The 24,964-nt window shown below is 41.8% G+C and overlaps 1 protein-coding gene across 1 annotated transcript in view; it reads right to left on the bottom strand.

Moving 5' to 3' along the window:
• The window catches only part of LOC131906573 (protein bicaudal D homolog 1-like), a 61,186-nt gene extending 59,002 nt beyond the window's left edge, over positions 1-2,184 (bottom strand). The window contains exon 1 of the mRNA XM_059257182.1: positions 1,921-2,184. Within this exon, the coding sequence (XP_059113165.1) occupies positions 1,921-2,133 (213 nt within the window). The 5' untranslated portion in view covers positions 2,134-2,184. The remainder of the gene's footprint in view (positions 1-1,920) is intronic.
• Positions 2,185-24,964: the final 22,780 nt, after the last annotated feature.

Genomic DNA, 24,964 nt, shown 5'->3' with positions numbered 1-24,964 from the left:
GAAGTGTTTATGCTTAAAAGGAAAGATGTGGATGAAAAGATGCACTTTTACTGTTATACGGGAGGAATAAGTTTAAGAAATTCATTGTGCAGCATGATGACTATAATGCCAATATATTCACTTTTTAAAAATATAGAATGGGTGTTGGGTTATCACAAACACAATAATTATGTGAAGTAATATATTAGCTCGATTAAGTCATAACATATGTATACTGCAAAAACAATATTATACATGATAAATACATACAATTTTATCTATCAACTTCAAATGAATAAATAAAAGATAGATTCATCCCCTTAAGAATTCATTGTCTACTAAAGACAAAAGACAACTGTATTAGGGTTTACTGTGTTGAGTACATACAACACAGAAATAGCCTTAAAAGTGTTTTTTAACTCATGAAGAAAGATGTATTAACGATCATATTTTAAATCATCAAGTAAGCCCACCTCTTTTATCAAGAAAGTGATGACTTAACATTTGTTTGCATTTCTCCACCTTGGCAAAACACAGTTAATAAATAAGGTATCATAGAAACATCTCTGAGAATTACAATAACCATCTGTTTCCTTGCTTCCCAAGATTTAGCACTACATTTAAACATGTCAGCCTAAGTCATAATTTAACTTAGAAAATATAAGTACAGATACCATTAAGACCAAATATGAATATGGCAAGAAAAGCATGAACTAGAATTTATAGACTTATATACAAAAATTATATTTCTATCTATGGTTTTCAACCATATCTATTTACATATTTTTTGGTATTTAAGCATCTGAATAAAAATAGGATAATTAAAGGTATAAATCTGTATTATTTGCGAATTAGAAGACAAACTGATTAGAATGTCATAACTCATGTATTTTAGTTGTAACAGCACAAAACAAAACCTTCTCTTTCCCTAAAATAAACTTAGATTATAAGAAAAGTATTGCTATTTATGTATTAAGATATGCCTAACATTTAAAATGTTAGTATGCACATAAAAATAAAAACTTGTCACATAGGTAAGCAGTATATATGTACATTAACATTTATACTTGATTACTTGCTACTCGCAGTGCCTTAAATAATATGTATAATCCTTATGAGTGCTTAGTTTCACATAAATACATATTCATTATTTCCTTTCAGTATATTAGTATTTAAAAGAAGGAAAACATAAAAAATAGAAAAATGTTATTCACAGAACATTGGTGATATTCTGGTTTTATAAATACAGTCATTTCAACTTGAAGAGCCATATTTGACATGCAAGGCAAGGATATATATATATATTTGGGGGTGAGTTTAATTTTCCTCAGTCTCAGTATGCCTTCCATAAAATGTAAGCATAGCTGGCCTGGCTCAGAGGTGAACTTAAGGGCAGCAAAACCACCTAGCAAAGTTGTTTTGTTCCTACAGCCTCAGGATAAGAACTAAAGCCAACGTCATACAGGGTTGGTGAATCCTAATAACTAATCCTTATTTCATCAAGAAGCAGTTACTCTGCAGACAGCTGAGGTACCAAACTCTACCGTCCCAAAATTGTGGGTCCTCAGGCACAAAACTCCTCATCAGTTGGATGGATTATGCAAATGGTCATTGATACCTGGGTTTGAAATAACAGCAGTTTGAGAAATTTGATTTATGTATTTCAACCCAGTTCAATGTCACCTGCCAGCGCTGATTCTTGAACACTCTTGTGACTCTCCCTCCCCCCACAGGATAAAGATATTCCCATTCCAGCTTATGCATTCATTTCTTGGGCAATTTTTCTGTTGGTGAAAACAATGAACTCTTTCAATATCCTCTAATCAACAAAGGGCTCTAAGATGAAGTCCTTCTGGCTATATCCCTTCTGACTTGTCTACAATGATGACTGGCTCTGAGAAATGCCAGACGTGAAAGGGGAATAGGAGACAGACAGCTCACCTCTTTGAGCTGCTCCAGCTCTTGTTTGAGGCCGTCATACTCGGCCTCCAGCTCGTCATACTGTTGCTTGAGAGACAGTTTCTCCTCCAGCACCACCAGCCCGTACTCGGCAGCCTGAATCTTTTCGTGGGTCGTTTCTGTGAGCTCCTTGGTCAGCCTCTCTATTTCAGTCTTATAGTGGTCTACCGTTTGCAGCACTTCTTCTGCGGCCATAGCGGGGTGGCGGAGACAGACGCGAAGCAGAAGGGGAAAGGAAACGCAAATAGGGATGGAGATAAAAAATGGAAAGGGAAAGTGCCTGATGAATAGGCAGAGTGCCCTGAGGCCGGGCCGGCAGCGGCTGCTACACGGCCGGAAGCAGTGAGGAGGAATACACCATGGAGACTGCAGAGTGATGACCGCAGCGAGGATCCTCGGGGCCACACGCCCGGGCGGTCAGCAGCCAAGCTGCATGGTGAGGCGCAGCTCAGGCAGCGGGAGGCTCTGCGGCCTCAGAGGCGCAAGGCCGCCATGTCTCGGGCCTCGTCACTGCGGTCCACCGCCCAGTGCTCCGCGGGAGGCTGAGCTCCACCTGCTCGCTGGGCCCTGCGGCAGCCTGTGCACAGGGATGCGGACTCCGGCTGGCGGTCTCCCTCCCTGGCCGGCAGGAGGCGGGGAGGTAGGGAAGGGGAGGAGCAAATCAAAGCCCCAATGCGCCTCGCAGCGCGGACCGCAGAGGAGACGTGAGGGAAGAAGAACCCAAAACTAGCTGAGGAAGGATGGGAGGATAAGGAGGGCTGAGGAGAGGGAAACCTGCTGAGGAGGGGTGAAGGTTGAGGAGAAGGACTGGCTTGAAGAGAAGTGAAGGCTGAGGATGTGAAGGAGGCGCGCGGGGGTCGGGGGGGGGGGGCACAGCTGAGGAAAGGTGCTAGGCTGAGGAAGGCGGGGCCGCTGAAGAAGGACAACACGGTTGGCAAGGGTGGAGCCTGAGGGATGGAGCATTGAGAAGGCCTCCACCCCGCTGATTTTGCAGAGGTAGGAAGTCCCCTGGAGTGCAGTGGGCCCAAAGAAACGAACAGAGCTTGTGCTGTGGGCTCTCAGCTCTCAATACCCCGGAACGTGCTTTTCCAAAACTTGATAGATTATTTTAGGAGCCATTCCCTCCTTTCTCAGTCTCTTTCTAATTTGGTCTAGCCCACCTAATTAACACTCTACCAAAGAACTTTACTGTGCCCTCAGTACAAGCATCATTAAGGATTGCTTACCCTAGCCCAAGCGTCTGTGTACTCAGCTCATCGCAGGAGCAGAGTCTACCGAGTCTACCACTGTAGCCTGCTGTCCTATAACACTGTTCCTGGGGAGATGTGAACAAGTATCTACCCACCCCAGAGGCCAAAGGACGGCTACCAACAAAGTCCAACTTGGTGAACCAATGGATTTTATTGGAATTATATTTACAGGAATATGGGTGAGGAGTTATTTACAGGAACAGAAATGACTTAAAAATACCCACACCAAAAGCCCACCCCAGCAGTGGTGACAGCTCATAGCAGAAAACCTGAACAATACTGCACAGCTTGCAGAAAGCTCAACAGGTTGAACACTGTCTCTTTGGGATAACTCAGGTGATCTGCAGCTCTTCTAGGCAACTAAGCCTGCCTGACCCATCTCTCAGCCAGCTTTACTGATTGATTATACATGCTTGGGGAGGGAGGGAATCTGGTCAGTTTCAGGAATTTCTAGAAGCCTTTGAGTTGTTTACTTCCTGAGTTTAAGAGCTTCAGAGGATGGAATGTTTTACTTCTCTTCAGAACACCCTGTGTCTTGAGCTTCTGTTAAGACCAACTGTTTTATCTGAGAGAAATTTCTGCACAACACCTGCATGTGCTCAATAAGCCTCTAGGCTAGTACTTCTCAACCTGTGAATTGTGGACCCTTTCACAGGGGTCGCTTATCAGAAATCCTGCATATCAAATATTTAAATTACACCTCATAACAGTACAAAATTCCAGTTATGAAGTAGCAACAAAAATAATTTTATTGTTGGGGGTCACCACAACATGAGGTACTGTGTTAAAGTATTACATTAGGAAGGTTGAGAACCACTTCTCTAGGTACTCTATTTCTTCCAGATAATTCTATAAAGGCTTCACTACATGGATTCTTCAGTAAAGGAAACAAGTCTGTAATTTTTTTAGGAGGTATTTAAGATGTCCTACTAAGCAAAAAGTACACCCTGTGAATAAGAGCAAAGTTCTTGAGATTGTGAGTCATGTGCTCTTCAAAGTATGTTGCATACATCCTAACAACTCTGATATAGAAACCACTGTCTCCAGCTTATAGGTGCTGAAAGAGGATTGCATCTCCAAAATCAGTGGCCAACATATGATCTGTGATTGCTGCGTTATTTCTCAGCCATAGACACATCCTTGCTACCCCGCTACTAGGAAGGTACTATATTATCCAGAGACTCAATTTAAGTTAGGATTACTTTTTCTTTTTTTCTTTTCATTGTTTTTTTTAATTAACATGTAATAATTGTATGTATTTATGGGGTACAGTGTGATAAATCTGTGCATTCAGAATTGCATTTCTCCATCCTGTTTATCTTGCCTTTTAAATCTCATCAAAAAATTCTCTCTTTTTTTTAATCTTGCTGTACAGAGAGACACGCTACAAACAAAGTTTTATTCTTTATAGAAGCACAGTCATTCCCCATCACCCTCTCTTCTCTTCATATGCAGCAAAGTAAATAACTCCTCCTTACAGAGGGGTGGCCGCAGTCCTGAATGGTCCAGTGGAGACACAGAATAAATGGGAAGACTTCAGTCCTGAGTCCCCAAGTCAATTATCATCATTCTCTTTTGACTCTTCTTTAGACTCAGGTGCACTCTGTGGCAGGGAATGATCTATCTGCTGGAATCTTCCTGACTGTACGTCCTTTACATAATTGATGGTCACTTTGAATTAAGTCATCTCATACCCAATACGCATCAGGACATGGGCCTGTGCTTGGGTCTGCATCACCCTACTTGCAGACCTTTTGGACATTAGCATTGACACATTCCTCTTGAGGGCAACAAACAGGCCCAGCTGCCTCAGCTATGACTTGATGGCGGGGGAAACTGCTCCAGGGTCCTTGGATCCAGGCCACAGTAAAAATTGCTTTGTTCTCATCTCAGGCAAAGGCTATTTCCATATACTTTTTGAACCACTCATTCACCTCCTCCTTGGTGGAGTCAATAAGACCAATTCTGCCCTTCAACTTCTTGCTGATCTGGTAGCACTTATTAGAAGTATTTCAACATAAACCCATAATCATAGCCAGGATTTTGCCAAAGAACTTCTGGCTATGATTCTAAGCATTTCAGATGTCCTTCTGTTTGCTGTTCCTCTGTTGACCACAGAAAAGATAAAGAGGTTCCTGTATATGTCTACACATTTCCAAAATTCTTCTATCAGGTTAGGTTTCAGTGGTGAGCCTTTCTCAGCATTTTTCATTGAAGAAATTTTCTTGTCAGAATTGGATTTCTATGCCATGCTGAAGCCATGTGTGACTTTGTTATATTTTTAAAGATTTTTTTTTGTGTGAATGAGTGTTCTGCCCACATATATATCATATATGTGTGTGTGTGTGTGTGTGTGTGTGTGTGTGCACTGCATGTGTGCCTGATGCCAGCAGAAGTTATAAGAGAGTGCTGAATACTCAGAAACTGGAGTTCAGGATGATTGTAAGCCAGCATGTGGATACTAGGAACCAAACCCAGGTCCTCTGCAAAAACAGAAAATACTCTTAACTGCTGAGCCATCTCTCTAGCTCCCACCTTTTCTGGTTTTTTGAGGCAGAGTTTTGCCCAGGTTGGCCTGGAAATCACTATGTAGCCCAAGCTGAGGCAGTGATTGTAGGCATGTACTACCACTATTGACAATTTAAAATTCTCGTCCACATTTATTTACTCAGAAGACAATCTTCTATCTCATTCATTCTGCCTTCTATAATAAACCTGTGGTGATTTGGAAGAAAATGGCCCCAAAGGGACTGGCACACTATTAAAAGATGTGGCTTTGTTGGAGTGGGTGTGGTCTTGTTGGAGGCGGTGTGTCACGTGGAGGTGAGTTTTGAGGTCTCATATATGCTCAAGCCACATTCAGTGAGACAGACAAGTTCCTGTTGCCTTTGTAAAATGAAGAACTCTCAGCTACCTCTCCAGCATCATGTCTAGCTGCACACTGCCATGTCCCACCCTGATGATAATGGACTGAACCTCTGAACTGTATGCCACACAATTAAATGTTTTCCTTTATAATAGAAACCCTAAGACAGAATTGGTACCAGGAATGGGGTATTGTTGTGATAGGCCTGACCATGCTTTTATTTGAAGGAATATGGACCTTGGGACTGTGGATTAGAAGAAAAGTAGTTTAATGCTTTAAGTGCTGCTTAATGGGCCATGCTGGTAGGAGCATGGAAGACAGTGGTGCTGAGTGCGATTTGATGAACTTGGGAGCCTTGCTGAAAAGGTTGCAGAGATGAAGAATATTAATAGGTAACCTAGAGATCATTCTTGAGAGATTTTGGTGATGAATGTGGCTACTTTGGGGCCTTGTCCAAAGAGTCTGCCTGAGGCTAAAGTAGAGTTTTGGATTAATTCTGTTGGCAGAAGAATGATAAGTTTTTTTGCACCCCAATAAGCCTCTCTGCCAATGTAGCAATCCAAATTAGACCAAATCAGACCAAATTAGAAAAAGCCTCTGTTTAATGGATAAAGCATTCCCAGGTGATTCTCCAGCCTCCCAGAGAGGAGATGGGGACGAGATACCAGAAAACCATGTGTCTGTTTTCTGAGATGCAGCTTAAATACCCTGTAGCAGTGGTCTTGAGCCTCTCTGGGAAAGGAGCTGTGTTTGGCAGGCTTTGAAGGGGCAGGCTTGGGGAAAGAGATGTGGGAGGGGAGTTGAGGTGGATCATCTACCAGAACATTCCAGACTCTGGATATATGGATGCCAGGGTGTCAGGGGCTGAGGTGGAGCTTCCACCAGAACATTCCAGACTCTTTGGGTATAGGGACACCAGGGTGCCAGGAGTTGAAATGGAGCTTCCACCCAAACATTCCAGACTCTTTGGGTATAGGGGCACCAGTTCAAGTCTGGTTACTTCCTGTGGGCCTGGAATGACATGGGGAAAGGGGAAGTTGGGAGTTTGTGGGCTCATATTCAGCAGAAGGTGTGAGTGGAGGAGCATCCAGTTGTCAACCTGGAGACCTTAGGCATCTGTTTCTTGAGGAAGAAGAGAAGGCAAGTTTCTAGGAAAAAATAGATTATTAACATTTACCCTAGTTGTACTACAAAGATGAACACACAGGACAGAAGAGCAGATAGGCCCTTCATTGGGACATCTTGGAAAACTGGAGGGTGGAGGGTACCAGCTGCTAGACAGACCATTTATCCTGAATAGGTGCCCACTTGAGCCTGGAGAGATGATATCAGCATGGATGTATCAGGAGCTTGGCAGCCGAGGGGGTGGTGAGAATCATAGTATAAGGTGTAAAAGGATACAGCCAGCATTGGAGACACACGCCTTTAATCTCAATCCCAACCATAGAAGACCTGGAAGTCTCTACAGACAGGCAGTGACGAGGCAGTCATGTGTTTGGGTTTACAACCAATGAGAAGGCAGAACATAAAGACTATATAAAGACAAACACACAGGAAGTAGGCCCCTTTCGGAGAGCTCTCTTGGCTGAAGAGGATTTGCTGAAGCAGGAAGGGTAAGGCTCTTAGCTCTGACCTCTTGGCTTTCTTCTCTGAATCGGCTCTGTGTTTCTTATTTAATAAGACGGTTGGTTACATCTACAATAAGGTCCTGTCCATCGGGGCTCAAGAGATGTAGGAACTAGCTGTTTGAGGAGTACTCTGTCCCCTGGGGAGCATTGGGCAGGCTCAGGGGCAGTTGGGTCTGTTGGTGTTGTGACAGGGAGACAGCAGTCAGCATGTGAATGGAGAAGGGACCTCAGAAGAGAGAGGTAGAGGAGGTACCCAGCCAGTAGGGGAGTTTGGGCCAGGAGATGGTGATTGAGGAGGAAGGGCCTTCCCTAAAGGAGCTCAAGAGGGCTCAGACCTGTAGTAGAGCATGGGGTGGCCTGGAGGTGGGTAAGGGCAATGGGAGAAGGGAGGGCCAAGATAACTTGAGTTCAATGGAGAGCTTGGTGAGCTGTTGTTTGATGAGTCTATTGACCTTCTAAACCTTTCCAGAGGATTGTGGGAATGTGAAGCTTCCAGGAGATGTTGAGAGCATTCAACAGGAGCCCCATGACCCTACCAATCCTCACCGGGTTGATGTCCTCAAAGCTAGTACAGAGGCTGACATATCTGGAGGGCCCCTGTGAATGGACCTGTGAAATACTCAGGAGAGTGTGGTGGCCAAGGTGAGTGTGGCCCCAAAGCAGGTGAGGATATTGTGACCAAGCAGAGGTGCAGAGCAAGCAGATATGACCAGAAAGAGTGTGAATAGAATCACCCTGCAAGAATGCAGGGAAGTATCCAGTGTTAAGTGGAAAGGAAGGGGTCCTGTCCATTCCCATGACAGATTGGCGAGGGAACTATACGACCTGAGTAAGATCTCAAAACAGAATAGGTAGCTCCCATGTCCGATAGAAAGTCAATGGACTTACCCAACTACCTGCAGCATCACCCTAGGCTCAGAGAGGGCAATGGGAGGCACCAAGTCTAGGCTGCATCAGTCCTCTGCCAGGCTTAGGAGTTCATAGGCTGGTAGGGTCTCAGTTGATGGTGTTGGTGAGGCTGGACCTCTGTGGTATGGCATAGAGGATAAGCACGCACCAGGGCATTTAAATCTCCAGTGTCTAGGCCGTCGGCAGACAGGGCATGGCCTCCTGGGCGGCTGGGGATCAGGGTAATACCATGACTAGTGGCCCTGCTTGCTGCATTTGAAGCAGGCTTCTGGTGGAGTTGACTTGGGCTGAGCTCCAGCAGGATGGAGCCTTGTGGCCAACTTCCTTTGTCCCCCTTGTGGGGGCCCTGGTGGCCTCAGAGCAGCTGCTAAGCTTGGGCTTGGAGCATAGCCTTCTGTTGTAGCCTTGTCTGTCTGGATAACTTGGCTATCTCTTCTCGAGCATTTAAAACTTTTTTTTTCTGGTGTGATCAAACACTTCACAGCCAGGGAATTGAACCTGGGTCCCCTGGAACATCAGTCAGTGTTCTTAACTGCTGAGCCATCTTTCTTTCCCGCATTAAAAACTTTAAAAAGCCATTTTCACCAATTCCTGTAGAGGAGTTTGGGGACCCTCCTCAGCATTTTAAAATTTTTTTCTAATATCTGATGCTGACTGAGAAATGAAGTGGGTGGCCAGGACCATGGCTCCCGCTGAGGAGGCTGGGTCAAGGCGAGTATATTGAACCATGGTCTTCTGTAGCTAGAGTTTTCCTGCCTGGCCCACAGTCAGGACAAATCTCTCTCACCTGCCAGTCCCACAACTGCTCAGACCCGACCAAGTAAACACAGAGACTTATATTGGTTACAAACTGTATGGCCGTGGCAGGCTTCTTGCTAACTGTTCTTACAGCTTAAATTAATGCATTTCTGTAAATCTATACCTTGCCACGTGGCTCGTGGCTTACCGGCATCTTCACATGCTATTTCTCATCGTGGCAGCTGGCAGTGTCTCTCACTCAGCCTTCCACTTCCCAGCTTTATTCTCCTCCTTGTCCCACCTATACTTCCTGCCTAGCCACTGGCCAATCAGTGATTTATTTATTGACCAATCAGCAACACACTTGACATACAGACCATCCCACACCAGTCTCCTGTAACTGGTTCAGAAAAATAGCCAGGTTTTTGTCAGCTAGCTGTGTAATCTCTTGGAGTTTATCAAAATTAACAACTTTGTCCAAGACCATTTCCATACCTTGGAGGAGGCAATGAACCATGAGGCCTCTTCTCTGGTGGCCGTTTTGACCTGGTTGGTAATCCCAGTGGGGCTCTGTAGCTGCCACTGCCATGTCACCCACAGGGACTATATTGTCCACTAGGTGGGTTTGGTGTGCATACTGCCTAGCTGCTGCCTGAACTTGAGTTCATTCCTCAGGAGTGAGGGTAGAGGCCTGGATCACATAAAGGTCATGCCAGGTCAGATCGTAGGCCTGGGACAGACAACAGAACTCCTTGATATAAACAGAAAGATTAGCAAAGAAGGAACCCAATTGCTTTTCTATTTGTGAGAGGTCCTGAAGGGAGAAGGGTGCATGGACTGGGACAATTCTGTTGGCCCCAGCTACCTCTCAGAGGGCAGAGGAAGGCAAGAGTCTGGTGAGACCGAGTATGAGAAGAAGCTGGGGAAAATTCGGGGGCATTAGGCCAGTGTGTAGAAGGGGACCAGGATGTAGGTTGAAGCATTGGAGGATAGGGAGGAGCAGTGTGGGGGAGGGGAGGATGGGAAGGTGGGTAAGGAGGAGGGATTTGACCAATGAATGGAACATGTGGCCCCATAGAAGGGGGTTGGGTAAGTAGAAGTCTGGGAAGTGAGGGAGGAGCCAGTGTCTCTGGCTCCACAGTCAGGGCAGAATTTTCAGGGTCCCAGTTCCCATATAGGCAGGGAATCTGGAGGTGCCATGACCCTAGCCAACAAGACCAGTGCTGTGAGACACTGGCTGCTGTAGGGAGGGCTGGAATGCAGAACTCAAAAACCATGGACATAGGGTAGTTCTGTCCATTTATCTCTGCCCCGACAAAAATTTTCAAGATTGCAGAAGATAGAAAATTTTAAGGTTCCCTCCTGAGGCCATCTTGATTGGTTATCAAGGGGGTATTATAGCCAGACCTTAGTGCTCAGAGAAATTAAGTGTTCAAGACAGATGGTATATTAGTTAGTCCCAATTTGAATAGATTTTGTAAAAGACAGCCAAAGGGGAGTTTGGGGATCCAGCTTCAAATTGCAAGTGCCCATTTCACAAGTCTATGCCGGGAACCAAAAGCCTAGCACAATGCATCCACTGTGGTAGGTCTTGGGTCAAAAAAACAGGGGGTGGGAAGGAATTCCCTTCAACAGAACATCTTCTGGAGAAGGGGTCCCATGGAACAAAGGCAGCCCTTTGCTCCGGAACAGGTCAGGGGCCTGGTGCAGCCGCATCTTTGGCAGGATACCCTGAAAGATGAAAAGGCCCTGAGCCTCTTAGGCAATGATTTGAAAAGGACAACTCACCCATTGAAAGCAGATCTTAGTTTGGTGGAGAGCAGGTGTTAGGGAGAGGGATGTTTTCCCAGCCAGTGGGGGAAAAATCAACTCCCTCTTGGTGGGACCTCCAGACGATGTTTTTTTTTGCACACCCCCCCCATAAGCCTCTGTGCTGATGCAGCAATCCAAATTATACTAAATCAGACTGAATTAGAAAAAGTGCCGGTTTAATGGGTAAAGCGTTCCTGGATGATTCTCTAGCCCCACAAAGAGGAGACAGGAATGAGAGACCAGAAAAACCACATGTCTATTTTCTGGGATGCAGCTTAAATATCCTGTGGGAGTGGTCTTGAGCCTCTCTGGGGGAGGAGCTGTGTTTGGCGGGCTTTGAAGGGGTGAGTTTGGGGAAAGAGTTGGGGGAGGAGAGGGGAGGTGAATCTTCCACCAGAAAATTCCAAACTCTGGGTATATGGATGCCAGGGTGTCAAGGGCTGAGGTGGAGCTTCCACCAGAACAAAGAAATCTCTAAACAGCCTAGTATAGACTCTGTCATGTGGTTATTAGTGATAACTCTAATGAAGATTTATAAGGAGCAAGCTAAGCAAGGAGATAAATAGATTAAGAAATGGAATAAAGGGAGTGGTGACCTCAGGGCAAGATTCCCACCAGCTAAATTTCCAATTTGTGAAAAGAATTAAATAAAAGCTTACAGCTGGGTGTGGCCATGCATGCCTTTAATCCCAGCACTCCAGAGGCTGGTGGATCTCTGAGTTTGAGGCCAGCCTGGTCTACAGAGCAAGTTCAAGGACAGCCAGGCTTAGGCAGTGACAGTAATCACCGAAAACAGAAGGCTGATGAAGATGTAATTGAACAAGGGGGCCATGGTCCAGCCCCAGCAAGCAGCATGACTTGGCAGCTTCAGTCATGTGGTTCTGGAGTTAATGATAGAAGAAAAAGGCTATGGAATTTGCCTCCATGACTAAGGAAAGCAGCTGAAGCTAGGCATGTGTCAGGAGTGTCCCTGAATGAGGGCCTAGAAAGGCCATTATGTGAAGCTGTGAAGGAGAAGCCTGGATTGCCTTGGAGACCCTAAGATGTTAGAGATGCCAGAGCTGTGGGATACCTGCCAAGGAGAGCTGCTAGTGAAGAGGCCTAACTTAACATTAGTGCATCCATGACAGGCTGCAAACTAACAATACTGGGACTAGGCCTCACCATTATAATAGCCAGGAAAAGCCACAAGCTATACCTTGTGGGAGGCCAATCAGAATTGAGACAAACAAGTACTATATGCTCCAAGACATAAAGGATAGCTTACATCACTTGTATATAGGTTGCCAATTTCCTTGCAGCAATGCTAGTACCAGTCCCTGTTTGATAAAACTTCTGTTACCTCACTCCTGCCCAATCAGGAGTTCAACCCCCATCTGAATCTGGAATTCCCCTACTCCTCATCCTTTACTCCTTAAAAACTCTGCCATAACTGAGCTCAAGGCTCTCCATGATCCAACTGCTATGTTGGAACAGATGGGAAGCCCAAGCTCAATTTTACAATGCAGGCTCTTTGCTTTTGCATATGAACTCAGACTCCTGGTGATCTCTGGGAGGCTCATGACATGGGCATAACACTAACAGGGAGTGGAACCAGCCCAAAAGAAAGAAATATGTTATAGCAAACAAAGCTGAAAGGAATTGGAGATCTGAAGAGCATTTAGACATCAGACATGGTGATGCAGAGTTTGGAGTTTACCCAGCTGGTTTTTGGTCTTGCTTTGATCCAATATTTCCTTGTTATGCTCCCTTCCCTACATTTTGGAATGATAATGTATATCTTGTGCCATTATATGTTGGAAGTATGTGGTCTGCTTTTTTATTTTTATTTTCCAGGGAAAAACAGTTAAGAGATTACATGAATCTCACAAGATACTTTGAACTTTAGACATTAAAATAAGTTTGAAATTGTTACAGGCTATGTGGACTTTTGAATTGGACTGAATGCATTTTTGCATTATAATATGGCTACAAGCCTTTAGGGGCCAGGGAGTAGAATATGGTTTGAAAGAAAATAGATCCCAAAAGGAGTGGCACTATTAGGAGGTGTGGCTTTATAGGAGTGGGTGTGGTCCTATTGGAGGAAGTGTGTCACTGTAGAGGTAGGCTTTAAGTCTCATGTATGCTCAAGCCATACCCAGTGTCTCAGTTCACTTCCTGTTGCCTGTGTAAGATGTAGAACTTTCAGCTCCTTCTCCATCACCATGCCTGCCTTCATGCCACCATATCCCACTGTGATGATAATGGACTGAACCTCTGAACTGTAAGCAAGCCAATCCAATTAAATGTTTTCTTTTATAAGAGTTGCTGTGGTCATGGTGTCCCTTCACAGCAATAGAAAGCCTAAGTAGGACAACAACTATCCTATTTTTGCTGAAACACTAACAACAACAAATAGTCCACTTCAGTACCCAATGTAACATAACATTACTTTCTTTTAAAAAAGGCTAAGGAATCAAGCTACTCTCTATTATCTCTGAATCTGTCCAACCTTGATTTTCTTGCTCTGAGAAAAGTGTTCTAAGTTTTCATAAATATTTTACGGACTACTTTAGTGATCAAAACTATATTCTAACAGCTAAAGTAATAAATGTGCTACAACTTGCAAAATATACAGATTATTTTTAGTACATTTTCATAAATAGCTGAGTCAAAAAACAAGAAGTTGAGCTAGGCATGGAAGTGTATATTTTTTCATCCTAGCATTTGCCCTATAAATATAAGGACCAAGGTTCTGATCCTCAGCACCTATATAAAAGCTTAGCAGGCATGGTGACCCACCTATAATCCCATGTGCCCTCATATACCAAATACACATAAACACACACAGGAAAAAAACTTTTAAAAAGAGGACAAAGAGACAAAAAAATTAGAGAAGGTAGTTGATAAGCACAGAACACTCACGTGGCTGGATATCTTTCAACATCTATTCCATTCCTCTTCCATAACAATATAATACCCAATTTCATGCTTTCATATGATTGTGTAATAATGTAACCATATGTTTAAGTTAGTAAATTAAGTAACTGACCACATACTAAGATTTGGCTAATTGGTTTAAGCAGGAGTGTACATATAAATTCTCAATGTCTTTAACATGAAGAGGTGTACCCTTCTCTTCTTCCCTGATGGCTAGAATGAATATAGAAAAATTAATGCTCTGAATGCCACCTCAACCCATGATTTATTTTTTGTATGCCTGCATGTATGTGTATGAGTATAGTGTATCTATGTGTGATATATGAACATATGCATATATGTATGTCTATGTGTGCATGTGGAAGCCAGAAGATAGCTTTTTCTATCACTCTCCACTTTATTCCCTTAATCCAGTATCTCTTACTGAATCTGGAGTGATGCACCAGTGATGCTTCTCTCTCTGTTCCTTCCCGACAGTGTTGGGATTACAGGTGCATATATGGACACCCAGATTGTTTTTTTTTAATGTAGGGTCTAGATATTTAACCTAAGGCCTGCATGCTTATGCAACAACCACTCTTACCTGCTGAGCCATCTCCTCAGCCCTTCTGATATAATTTTGATAATTAAAGTCATACATATTCAGCAATAACACAAAGAATCTTAGGTTCTTACACCTTGACAGGAAAGCTAATGGGATAGTGGGCTTTGCCAATTCTATTGTGGTTTGTGTAATGGTCTGAATAAGAGTGACCCCCATAGGCTCATAGATTTGAATGATTGGTCACCAGGAAGTGGCACTATTAGAAGGTGGGGCCTTGTTGGAAGAAGTGTGTCATTGAGGATGGGCTTTGAGGTTTCAATGCTCAAGCCAGGCTCATTGTCTGTCGCTCTTCCGCTGTCTGCGTATCCAGATGTAGAATTCTTGGCTCCTTCTTTAGCACCCTGTCTGCTTGTGTGCTGCCATACTTTCTGCCATGACAATAATGGGCTAAACTTCTGAAACTTCAAGCCAGTCTCAAATAAATGTTTTCTTTTATAAAAGTTGCTGTGGTATCTTAGTTAGGGCTTTTATTGCTATGAAAAGATACCATGACCACAGCAACTCTTCAAAAGAAAACATTTAATTGGGGTGGCTCACTTACAGTTCAGAGGTTCAGTCCCTTATCATCATGGTGAGACATGGCAGCATGCAGGTAGATATGGTATCTAGAAGTAGCTGAGATCCCTACACCTTGCAGGCAACAGGAAATGATCTGTCTCACTGAGTGTGGCTTGAGCATATATGAGACCTCAAAGCCTACCTCCACAGTGGCACACTTCCTCCAACAAAACTACATCTACTCCAACAGGGCCATACCTCCTAATAGTGCCATTCCCTTTGGGAGCCATTTTCTTTCAAACCACTATAGCTACTGAGAGGTAAGATCTAATCAGTGGATTAATTTCTTTTTTTTTTTTTTTTTTTTTCAGAGCTGAGGACCGAACCCACTAAGCTAAATCCCCAACCCAGGTTAATTTCTTAATAGATACATAATTTGTTGGCTTGATTGGTGATAAAAACCTCTGGATATAGGACCAAGTTGGAGGAAGTAGGTCACTAGAGATCATGCATTGGGGCATTTCCTGTCCCTGGCTCCCTATGTCTTTCTCTGTTATCTGACCTTCATGAAGTAAATAGCTGTGTGTAAACCACACTTCCATCACTATGATATTTTGCCCTCCCTGAAGCCAGCATCAAGAAGGCTCACCATGGACTGAACCCTCTGAAACTTAGTTTCAGACTTCAACATGTTTATTTCAAGCATCCTTTTAAACTTCCTGCCGTGGGCCATTACACAGGGGAAAGTGGAGCAGCAAACAGCTACAGATAATAAAAATACTGGGCCCTTTGTGGTCCTACCACAGCCAGGGTCTGTGTAGAAGTCCAAGGCTCCTGTTGTCACCAAAGGTTACATGGAAGCCCAGGATCAGGGCTGCAACCTGTGGCCTTGGTCTTGGGGGCCGTGCTGCCATCAGAGCCATCCTAAGCTGAGTGGCCTGTGTTTCCACATGGAGCCAAGATGTCATCTGGACTCAAACTGCTGCTAAGGGCCATGTCTGGGTCCGTGGTCCTGCTGCAGCTGGGGTCTGAGTTGATGTCTGTGGACTATGTCACCTCAGGGGGCCATATGAACCATACCTGATGAAATCAGAGGGCCATGCTGAGCTGGCCCTGCCCTTTGCTGGCCCTGCCCCTTGCTAGACACTGCAGCAAGATATCTGGCCCCAATCCTCACTGGAGAGCTGCCCCTCTAACCCCACACGTCAGAGAGATGGCCCCACCCCTCACCACAGGTGAGGGAGAACTAGCCCTGATGGCATGGGCTTCGAGGAGCTGGCTCTGTCCCTCACCTAAGCGGGGTAGCCCCAGTGACCTGGATTAACCAGATCAACTACCTCCTAGGCCCACAGCTAGGCCTTAGATTGGCATAGCCTAACATCTAGGACCTGCTGGAGCTCATGAAGGGACTGGTCCTGTGGAATGATACCCAAAAGATCTCCATGACTCAAGGTAGCCATGGGATATTCTAAAGAAGTTTCAGTGAGGATCCAGTGATGAAGGTGTGCCAGAAACCAGAGGCCTTGAACCATAACAATGACTCATTGTAATGAATATTTGAAAGTAAGGCCAATTGAACAAAAGGGTATACTGTGTGACACACCATGGCTCCCAATGCTATCAGAATAAATGAAGAGGTGTTGGAGAGGCAGGAAAGATGGAGGAGCAAAGAAGCTTTTTTTGTTTTGTTTTGTCTTGTTTTTGTTTTTGTTTGTTTGTTTGCTAGATTTGTTTGGGTTTGGTTTGGTTTGATTTTTGTTTTTAATTTTCTTTTGGGAGTGCTGCAGGGGTGAGAAGAGAATATGGAGACTGGGAGATGAGCAGAAATAGGGTGCATGATGTGAAATTCCCAAAGATTCAAGAAAGAAATTATGTTAAATTTTATATATATTGGGCCCTTGAGAACAGATAGAAGGTAAACCATTTACCAACTATTATTTACCTCATGGTATAAAAATGCCTGGAGAAAGCCTGGTGGTGGTGGCACATGCCTTTAATCCCTAACCCTATAATGGCCCCCTCTATCAAGATATCTCTTTCTTGGGCTGGAGAGATGGCTCAGAGGTTAAGAGCACCGACTGTTCTTCCAGAGGTCCTAAGTTCAATTCCCAGCAACCACATGGTGACTCACAACTATCTGTAATGAGATCTGGTGCCCTCTTCTGGCCTGCAGGTATACATGCAGACAGAACATTGTATACATAATAAATAAATCTTTTAAAAAAAAAAAAGATATCTCTTTCTTTGCTCTCCCTCTCTGTCCCTCCCCCAACTCAACCATCTGGATCCCTCATGTTCCCATCCCTCATGTTCCCATCCCCCCAACCTCTCCCCAGTTTACCCAGGAGATCTCATCTATTTTCCCTTCCTGGGGAGATGCATGCATCCTTCTTAGGGTCTTCCTTGTTACCTAGTTTCTCTAGGGCTGTGGGTTGTAGCCTAGTTATCCCTTGCTTTACATCTACTATCCACTTATGAGTGAGTACATGCCTTGTTTGTCTTTCTGGGTCGGGGTTACCTCACTCAGGATGATTTTTTTCTAGTTCCATCCATTTGCCTTCAAATTTCATGATGTCATTGTTTTTCTCTGCTGAGTAGTACTCCATCGGGTAAATGTACCACATTTTCTTTATCTACTCTTTGGTTGAGGGGCATCTAGGTTGTTTCCAGGTCCTGGCTATTATGAATAATGCTACTATGAACATATTTGAGCAAGTGCCCTTGTGGTATGATTGAGCATCCTTTGGGTATATGCCCAAGACTGGTATAGCTGGGTCTTGAGGGAGATTGATTCCCAATTTTCTGAGAAACCACTATAGTGATTACCAAAGTGTACAAGTTTGCACTCCCACCAGCAGTGGAGGAGTGTTTCTCTTACTCCATATCCTCTCCAACATAAACTGTCATCAGTGTTTTTGATCTTAGACATTCTGATAGGTGTAAGATGGTATCTCAGAGTCTTTTTGATTTGTATTTCCCTGATGACAAAAGATGTTGAGCAATTCCTTAAATGTCTTTCATCCATTTGAGCTTCTTCTGTTGAGAATTCTCTGTTTAGATCTTTACCCAATTTTTTAATTGGATTATTTGGTATTTTGATGTCTAGTTTCTTGAATTCTGTATATATTTTGGAGATCAGCCCTCTGTCAGATGTGGGGTTAGTGAAGATCTTTTCCCATTCTGTAGGCTGCCGTTTTGTCTTATTGACCTTTACCTTACAGAAGCTTTACAGTTTCATGAGATCCCATTTATTAATTGTCAATCTCAGTGTCTGTGCTACTGGTGTTATATGCAGGAAGTGGTCTCCTGTGCCAGTGTGTTGAAGACTACTTCCCACTTTCTCTTCAGTCAGGTTCAGTATGACTAGATTTATGCTGAGGTCTTTGATCCACTTGGACTTGAATTTTGTGAATGGAGATAGATATGGATCTATTTGCATTCTTCTACATGTTGACATTCAGTTATGCCAGTGCCATTTGTTGAAGATGCTTTCTGTTTTCCATTGTACAATTTTGGCTTCTTTGTAAAAAATCAGGTGTGAATTAAGCTTTAGTAATGTTCCTTTTACAAATGTGGGTGCCCTTGTATTTGGGCATAAATGATCAGAATTGAGAGTTGATTTGGGTGGAATTTTCCTGTAATGAATATGAAATGTCCTTCTCCATCTCTTTTTATTAATTTTAGCTTGAAGCCTATTTTGATAAAGATTGGGATAGTTACACCACCTTGTTTCTTAGGTCCATTTGATCAGAAAATCTTTTCCCAACCCTTTACTCTGAGGTAATGTCTGTCTTTGAATCATCTTATATGCAGCAGAAAGATGGATCCTGTTTTTGTGTCCATTCTGTTAGCCTGTGTCTTTTTATAGGTGAATTGAGACCACTGATATTAAGAGATATTAAGGACCAGAGATTGTTAATCCTGTTATTTATTTATTTATTTATTTATTTATTTATTTATTTATTTGGTTTTGTTGGTAGTGGTGGTAGTATGTGATTATTTCCCTTCTTTGGGATTTGCTGGTGGAAAATTATCTACTTGCCTGTGTTTTCATGGGTGCATCTAACTTCCTTTAGTTGGAGTTATCCTTCTAGTACTTTCTGTAAGGCTGGATTTGTGGCTAGGTATTATGTAAATCTTGTTTTGTTATTGAATATCTTGTTTTTTCCATCTACAGTGATTGAAAGTTTTGCTGGGTGTAGTAGTCTGGGTTGGCATCTATGGTCTTTTAGTGTCTGCAGAATGTCTGTCCAGGACCTTCTGGCTTTCAGGGTTTCCACTGAGAAGTCAGGTATAATTCTGATAGGTCTGACTTTATATGTTACTTGGCTTTTTTCCTTTGCAGCTCTTAATATTCTTTCTTTATTCTGTATGTTTAGTGTTATTATTTTTATGTGGTGAGGGGACTTTTTTTGGTCTAGTCTATTTGGTGTTCTGTAAGCTTCTTGTATCTTCATAGGCATGCCCTTCTTTAGGTTGGGAAAGTTTTTTCCATGATTTTGTTGAATATATTTTCTATGACTTTGATCTGGAATTCTCCTTCTTCTATCCCTATTATTCTTAGGTTTGGTCTTTTCACAGTGTCCCAGATTTCCTGGTTTGGCTGCAAAGGCCACAGCTTGAGGGGATTCTGTTCCCTCAGGCACTGACTCTTTCAAAGCTATGAAGGAAACTTATCTAAATCTCTGTCCTTTTAAAGAACTCAAGGTTCAAAGGTTGAGGTGAAATTCTGCTCCTCAGACAGGCTGAAGAGCAAGTTACTCACCTCCTTTCCTTGCTCGTGTCTCCCAAAATGCACTCATCTTTTCTCCTCCTCCCTACTTAAAAGCCCTTCTCCACCTGGCTCCTCCCTACCACTTCCTGTCAGCTAGTTGCTGACTCAGCCGCCTGACCACAGGTAAATTTTATTTATCAAACAAATATAACATATATTCGCATTATTAAACAAATGTTCCACAACATAAACAAAAGTAACACACCTTAAAATAATGTTCTACATTTCCCCCTTTTTGTCTAAACAAAAAAATTGAAGGCTTTAACTTTAAAGACTGTACATAATAAGAACAATTATCAAGTAAAGATTACATTCACAATGTAATGAATTCCAGTTGATTTGTGTCTGGCAAATTAAAAGAAAATATTCCATTATCTATCCTATCTTAGCGAATCTAAAGTTTTATACCTAATTTACTCTCTATCATAACTGAGGAAAACTGCAACTATAACTATCTAGTCTTCAACTCCATCAAAGGCCCCAGAAGGATAATATTATCTGAGTAAACAAAAAGTGCGTTGCAAACAACTTCCAAAACTCTAGCAATAACAGAGACATCTGACGGCCTGGACAGTTACCCAAAGTTCCTCTGCAACATTGGGACATCTATCTTTGGCCTACAAGTCCAGAATATCTGGCAAACTTTTCAGTGAAGCAGGAAATTTGAAAGACTCTCCCACTTATATTGGCAAAGTTCATCAGTCACTTTCCTCTGTGTCCTGCAGAATATCTAGAAGTTTTTTCTATGAAGCAGGAATCCTGAAGGACCATCCCACCTTGTTTTGGAAAAGTTCAGCAGTCTTTTTCCTGTGGGTGCTGCATGTCCAGTCTGCACAGCACATTGTCAGCAGTCAAAGGCAAGAACAGTTTCTTTGTCCTGTGGCTAACCTTGCCACAATGAAAGCAAACTCCATAGGAGTTTCTTCAATGCCCATCATCTTCTCTGAAGTAAATTGGTGCTGCCAGGAGCAGATGTGTCTCATTGTAATGAAAAACTTTAAATTAACAAAACATTTTAAATGCCATATTCTATAGGTCTTTGAAGTATTTGAAAACCATCTATCTGAAATGTATCTATTGAACCTAGAAAACATACCCAACATATCTACAAGTTTGTTATAAATGACTAACTACTGACCTGTGTTTCTTGATTGTCCTATATAGTTTATAATAATAGTTTTCAAAAACTAGAACTTCACCTTACATTTCCAAATGAACTGCATAGGCTCAATACCTCAAACAAAAATAGAAATATTCATACAATGTGTTGTAACAAAAATAACTTTAAATTTTTATCAATATACAAAAATCCCCCACACAAGAACAGAAACATACATACAGTGTGTTGCAACAAAATTATCTTAAATTTGTGTCAATATACAAAAGTCTTTACAAATACAAAATATTTGAAATCAATAGTTGTCCCTTAGTTTATAGTAGATTCTAACAAAATTAACTTTAAATTTATATCAATATATCAAAGTCCATGCCAATCAAATATCTGAGGTTAATAATTGTCTTTTTGTCCTATATTCCCTTAAATTATAACAAACATCCATAACCTACCAAATAACCAAAGACCACCCACCCCATCTCTTGGAAATGTGAACGTCATTCTCTCTATACTGCTTCCTGCTGCCTGTGGATGAAGCATCTTTAGGTTCCCAGAGAGAAAATTTGAGATAATGACCAAGTCCTGGGAAGACCAGCATTAACCTTTGCTGATAGTTATCACTTGTCAAGATTCAGGATGTCTCACCTGATCAAACCTGATCCATATTAACACTACCTTCATCTCCTACAGCCTCTCATCTCCTGTAGGAACAAAACTCCAAAGAGTTTTGGAGGTGAATATAAATATTTAAACCATAACACTATCTTCATGCTTGTTCCAAAGTATTTTAATTTCGGTTGTTTTTTAGTAATTCTGAGGTTGGGAAATGTGATCTAGCACAGTCTTACAGTTGGGAACGAGAACCATTTCATCCCATGTGTAGGAAGAAGCAAGGCCATTTTTTCCTTTATCTCTGTGGAGAGGGAATCTGGTGCTGACCTGAAGTACTGGATCTGATAGAAAATGAAACTCTTTGCCCTAGGCCCTCTTTCTTCACATCTGGGATTGTCTTTTAAGCTTCTGAAGTCCTCTTAGCAAATTCTGCAGATTGCTGCTTTTCTTTCCAATCCATTTCTCCAACAAAGGAGATCTCTGTGATTCTACACAGTCTTGCCCTACAAGCAAATCAAATAAAAACAAAACTTCTTTCTTTTTTGCTCTTGAAAGCCAGTCATACATGCCTAGGACTCAAGTAATTAGCAATTGAACACTGACACTTCTTTTTAAGACGTTACAACCCATTCAGAACACACTCCTTTAATCCTAGCATGCTGGAGGCAGAGGCAATTGATCTCTGTGAGTTTGAGGCCATCTTGGTCTACATAGAGAGTTCCAGACCAGATAGGGTTACATAGTGAGACTTTGTCTCAGAAAGAAAGAAAAGAAACAAAGGGAAGGAAGAGAGGAACAAATAAAAAAAATTTAAATAATGTTTTTATGTCACCAAATACTTCTTAAGTATTACATGTAATAGCTGAATAATAGACCATTTATTTCAAAGCTAAGCATAGTGATATACACCTGTAATCTTGTCACTCAAGAAGCTAAGACAGGAGGATCACAAGTTGAAGACTAGGCTAGGCGGAGCTGCACAGCTAGACTACAAAGTGGGGCCCTGTCTCAGACAGCAGCAGCAAACAACAGAAAAGAAATAGCAATATCTTTCTTGCAGAACTAATGAGAATTAAAAGGCAAACTACATGTAATGACCTCAGACCTATAGCTTGCTTGCTGTTATGTACTTAAAAAAATTTTAAAGAGTTAAGAATAAGTCATTGCAATCACTCTCCTATTGTTGGAGTCTGCCCTTGTTACAAAACTAACTCAAAGTAGAATTGCGGGTCAAAGAGCATGAATGTGTTGAAGGCTGTGTGCTAATTTCCATATCATTTGAAGTGGAAATGAGCTCTGGTTTAACCAGACCTTTTAACAGGGTCAGCTGCTCTTACTTTTAAAACTCCTTGCTAATCTGATGTGTAAGGAAACATTGCCTGGTTTTCATTGCTATGTACATTCTGTTGACAATTCATGAGACTGAGCCTCTTAACCAAAACCATTAACATTTGTTTATTATTACTGTCTCCATAATTTATGAATTTGTCATTGAGGTCTTTGTGTCTTCCTTGAACTTATTTAAATAAGTTGGTGTGCCCTTATTTTTTCTGTCACCAATCATCTGCTGAGAGGACTGAAGGTACAGGAGTGTGACAGGAGTAATTATCATAGGGAGCAAAGGGCACCAATAACACATAAACAGATGGCCAGGTCAGTGTGTGGGTCCTGAAGAGTGAGCTGCCATCTAATTATATGTGAATGGATGTAATGTCTAAATGTAAAATACACTGAATATAGAACACCTCCTTAATCTGGCACTCTCCTTTTCTCCTTCTAAGACACATCAGTTTTAAAAATGTTAATCCTTAATTGAAATAAAATTCCTTATATTGCAAAGTACTTTTAAGACTATAAGCACTGTTTCTGTTGTAAAGGCATTCACAAAAAGATAATTATTTTTTAACCATGAAAAACAGATGCCATGACTCCATAACCAGTTTACACTATTTATAGTAAACCAAGTCAAAATAATCAGCTTATCTTAAGGCCATTTTTAAAATGCTTTCTCTCACTGCTGATGGTAAGAAAGTCAAATGCTTTGACACTGTGTTATACTGCTAGCTCAACTATTAGCTTTTGTGTTTTTATATTTTAGCTTCTTTTGTCCTTTTTTTAAAAAATTTAGTAATTATAAAGCACATGCTGTAAAAGTTCTTAAATTTCCCTTCTAATTTCTTCTCATAATACCCTGGGTACAGAAACTTATTTTTATGAGGTGACAGTCCTCAAAAGTGCTCTTGTATGCACAAAATTACACAAACTTTATATTATCTTATTTAATGTGAAACTAGAGTCCTTGGGTACCTGAGGAGAAACTTGCTACAAGCTCCCAATGTTTCATTTAATGAGCAGTTTAAAAAGTTTGGTTCACTGTGCTTGTCTTCAACTTTCTTTTCTTTTCTTTTTCTTCTTTCTTTTTTCTCTTTCTTTCTTTTTTTTCTAACTATTTTTCATGCAGAATTTTGCTACATAGCCTATGCTGATCTTGATCTTGAAATTCCCTATCCAGACATGGCCCAACTATTTTCATTGTTGCTTTAGATAGCATGATTTGAAAGATACTCTATTCTAGACCCTGTTCTAAACTTTTAAAATACGTTAATTAATTTAACCCTTACAATATCCCCAGAAGATTAAGAATGATAATAATAATAAAAAATAATGTTCCATTCTACAGAAAATGAAAGCAAAAAGAGGTTATATACTTGCCCAATGCTTCACAACTGAGTAGCTGAAATGATGCTATACTTGTTAATCTAATCTTTCTATACCAAATACTCCTCTATTGCCTCAATTTCTTCTACTTTCTCTTCCATTCCCAAAGATTATCTATGAATTACAAGTCACATTTTCTTCTCAAATGTTGTGGACAAAACAGTACCTCATGTGGCTTTGATAAAATCACTTAACTGGGTTTTAGTTTTGCTTTATGTCTGGTATGATAACAATAATAACCTATATAAGCTTACAAGTCAGTCATGAAATTCAAGGAAGAAGGTGGAGGTGCAAGGTCTTTGTAAGGAAAACTTTTTTTACTAGTCACTCCTTAAAAAAAGAAGGCAGGTTAAACCAAGTGTGAAGAGGGATGTGTTCTAACAACTACAGATTACATTTAGTGACAACTGAGTGACAAGTGTTCCAGGCTCTGTGCTGAGAGTGGTCTATTCATTATCTCATTTAATGTTTATAATAAACACATGGATTCATTCAAGTGGACTCTCCCCTCCTGCAATGGGAAGGTTTATTAGCATGAGTCAAAAATAGGTTAGTTGTGTTGTAACAGGACTGCAGGAACTACT

This window comes from Peromyscus eremicus, chromosome 3 (genome assembly GCF_949786415.1).
Source record: "Peromyscus eremicus chromosome 3, PerEre_H2_v1, whole genome shotgun sequence".
In the NCBI taxonomy this organism is placed as follows: Eukaryota; Metazoa; Chordata; class Mammalia; order Rodentia; family Cricetidae; genus Peromyscus; species Peromyscus eremicus.
This window is presented reverse-complemented; position numbering and strand designations above follow the sequence as displayed.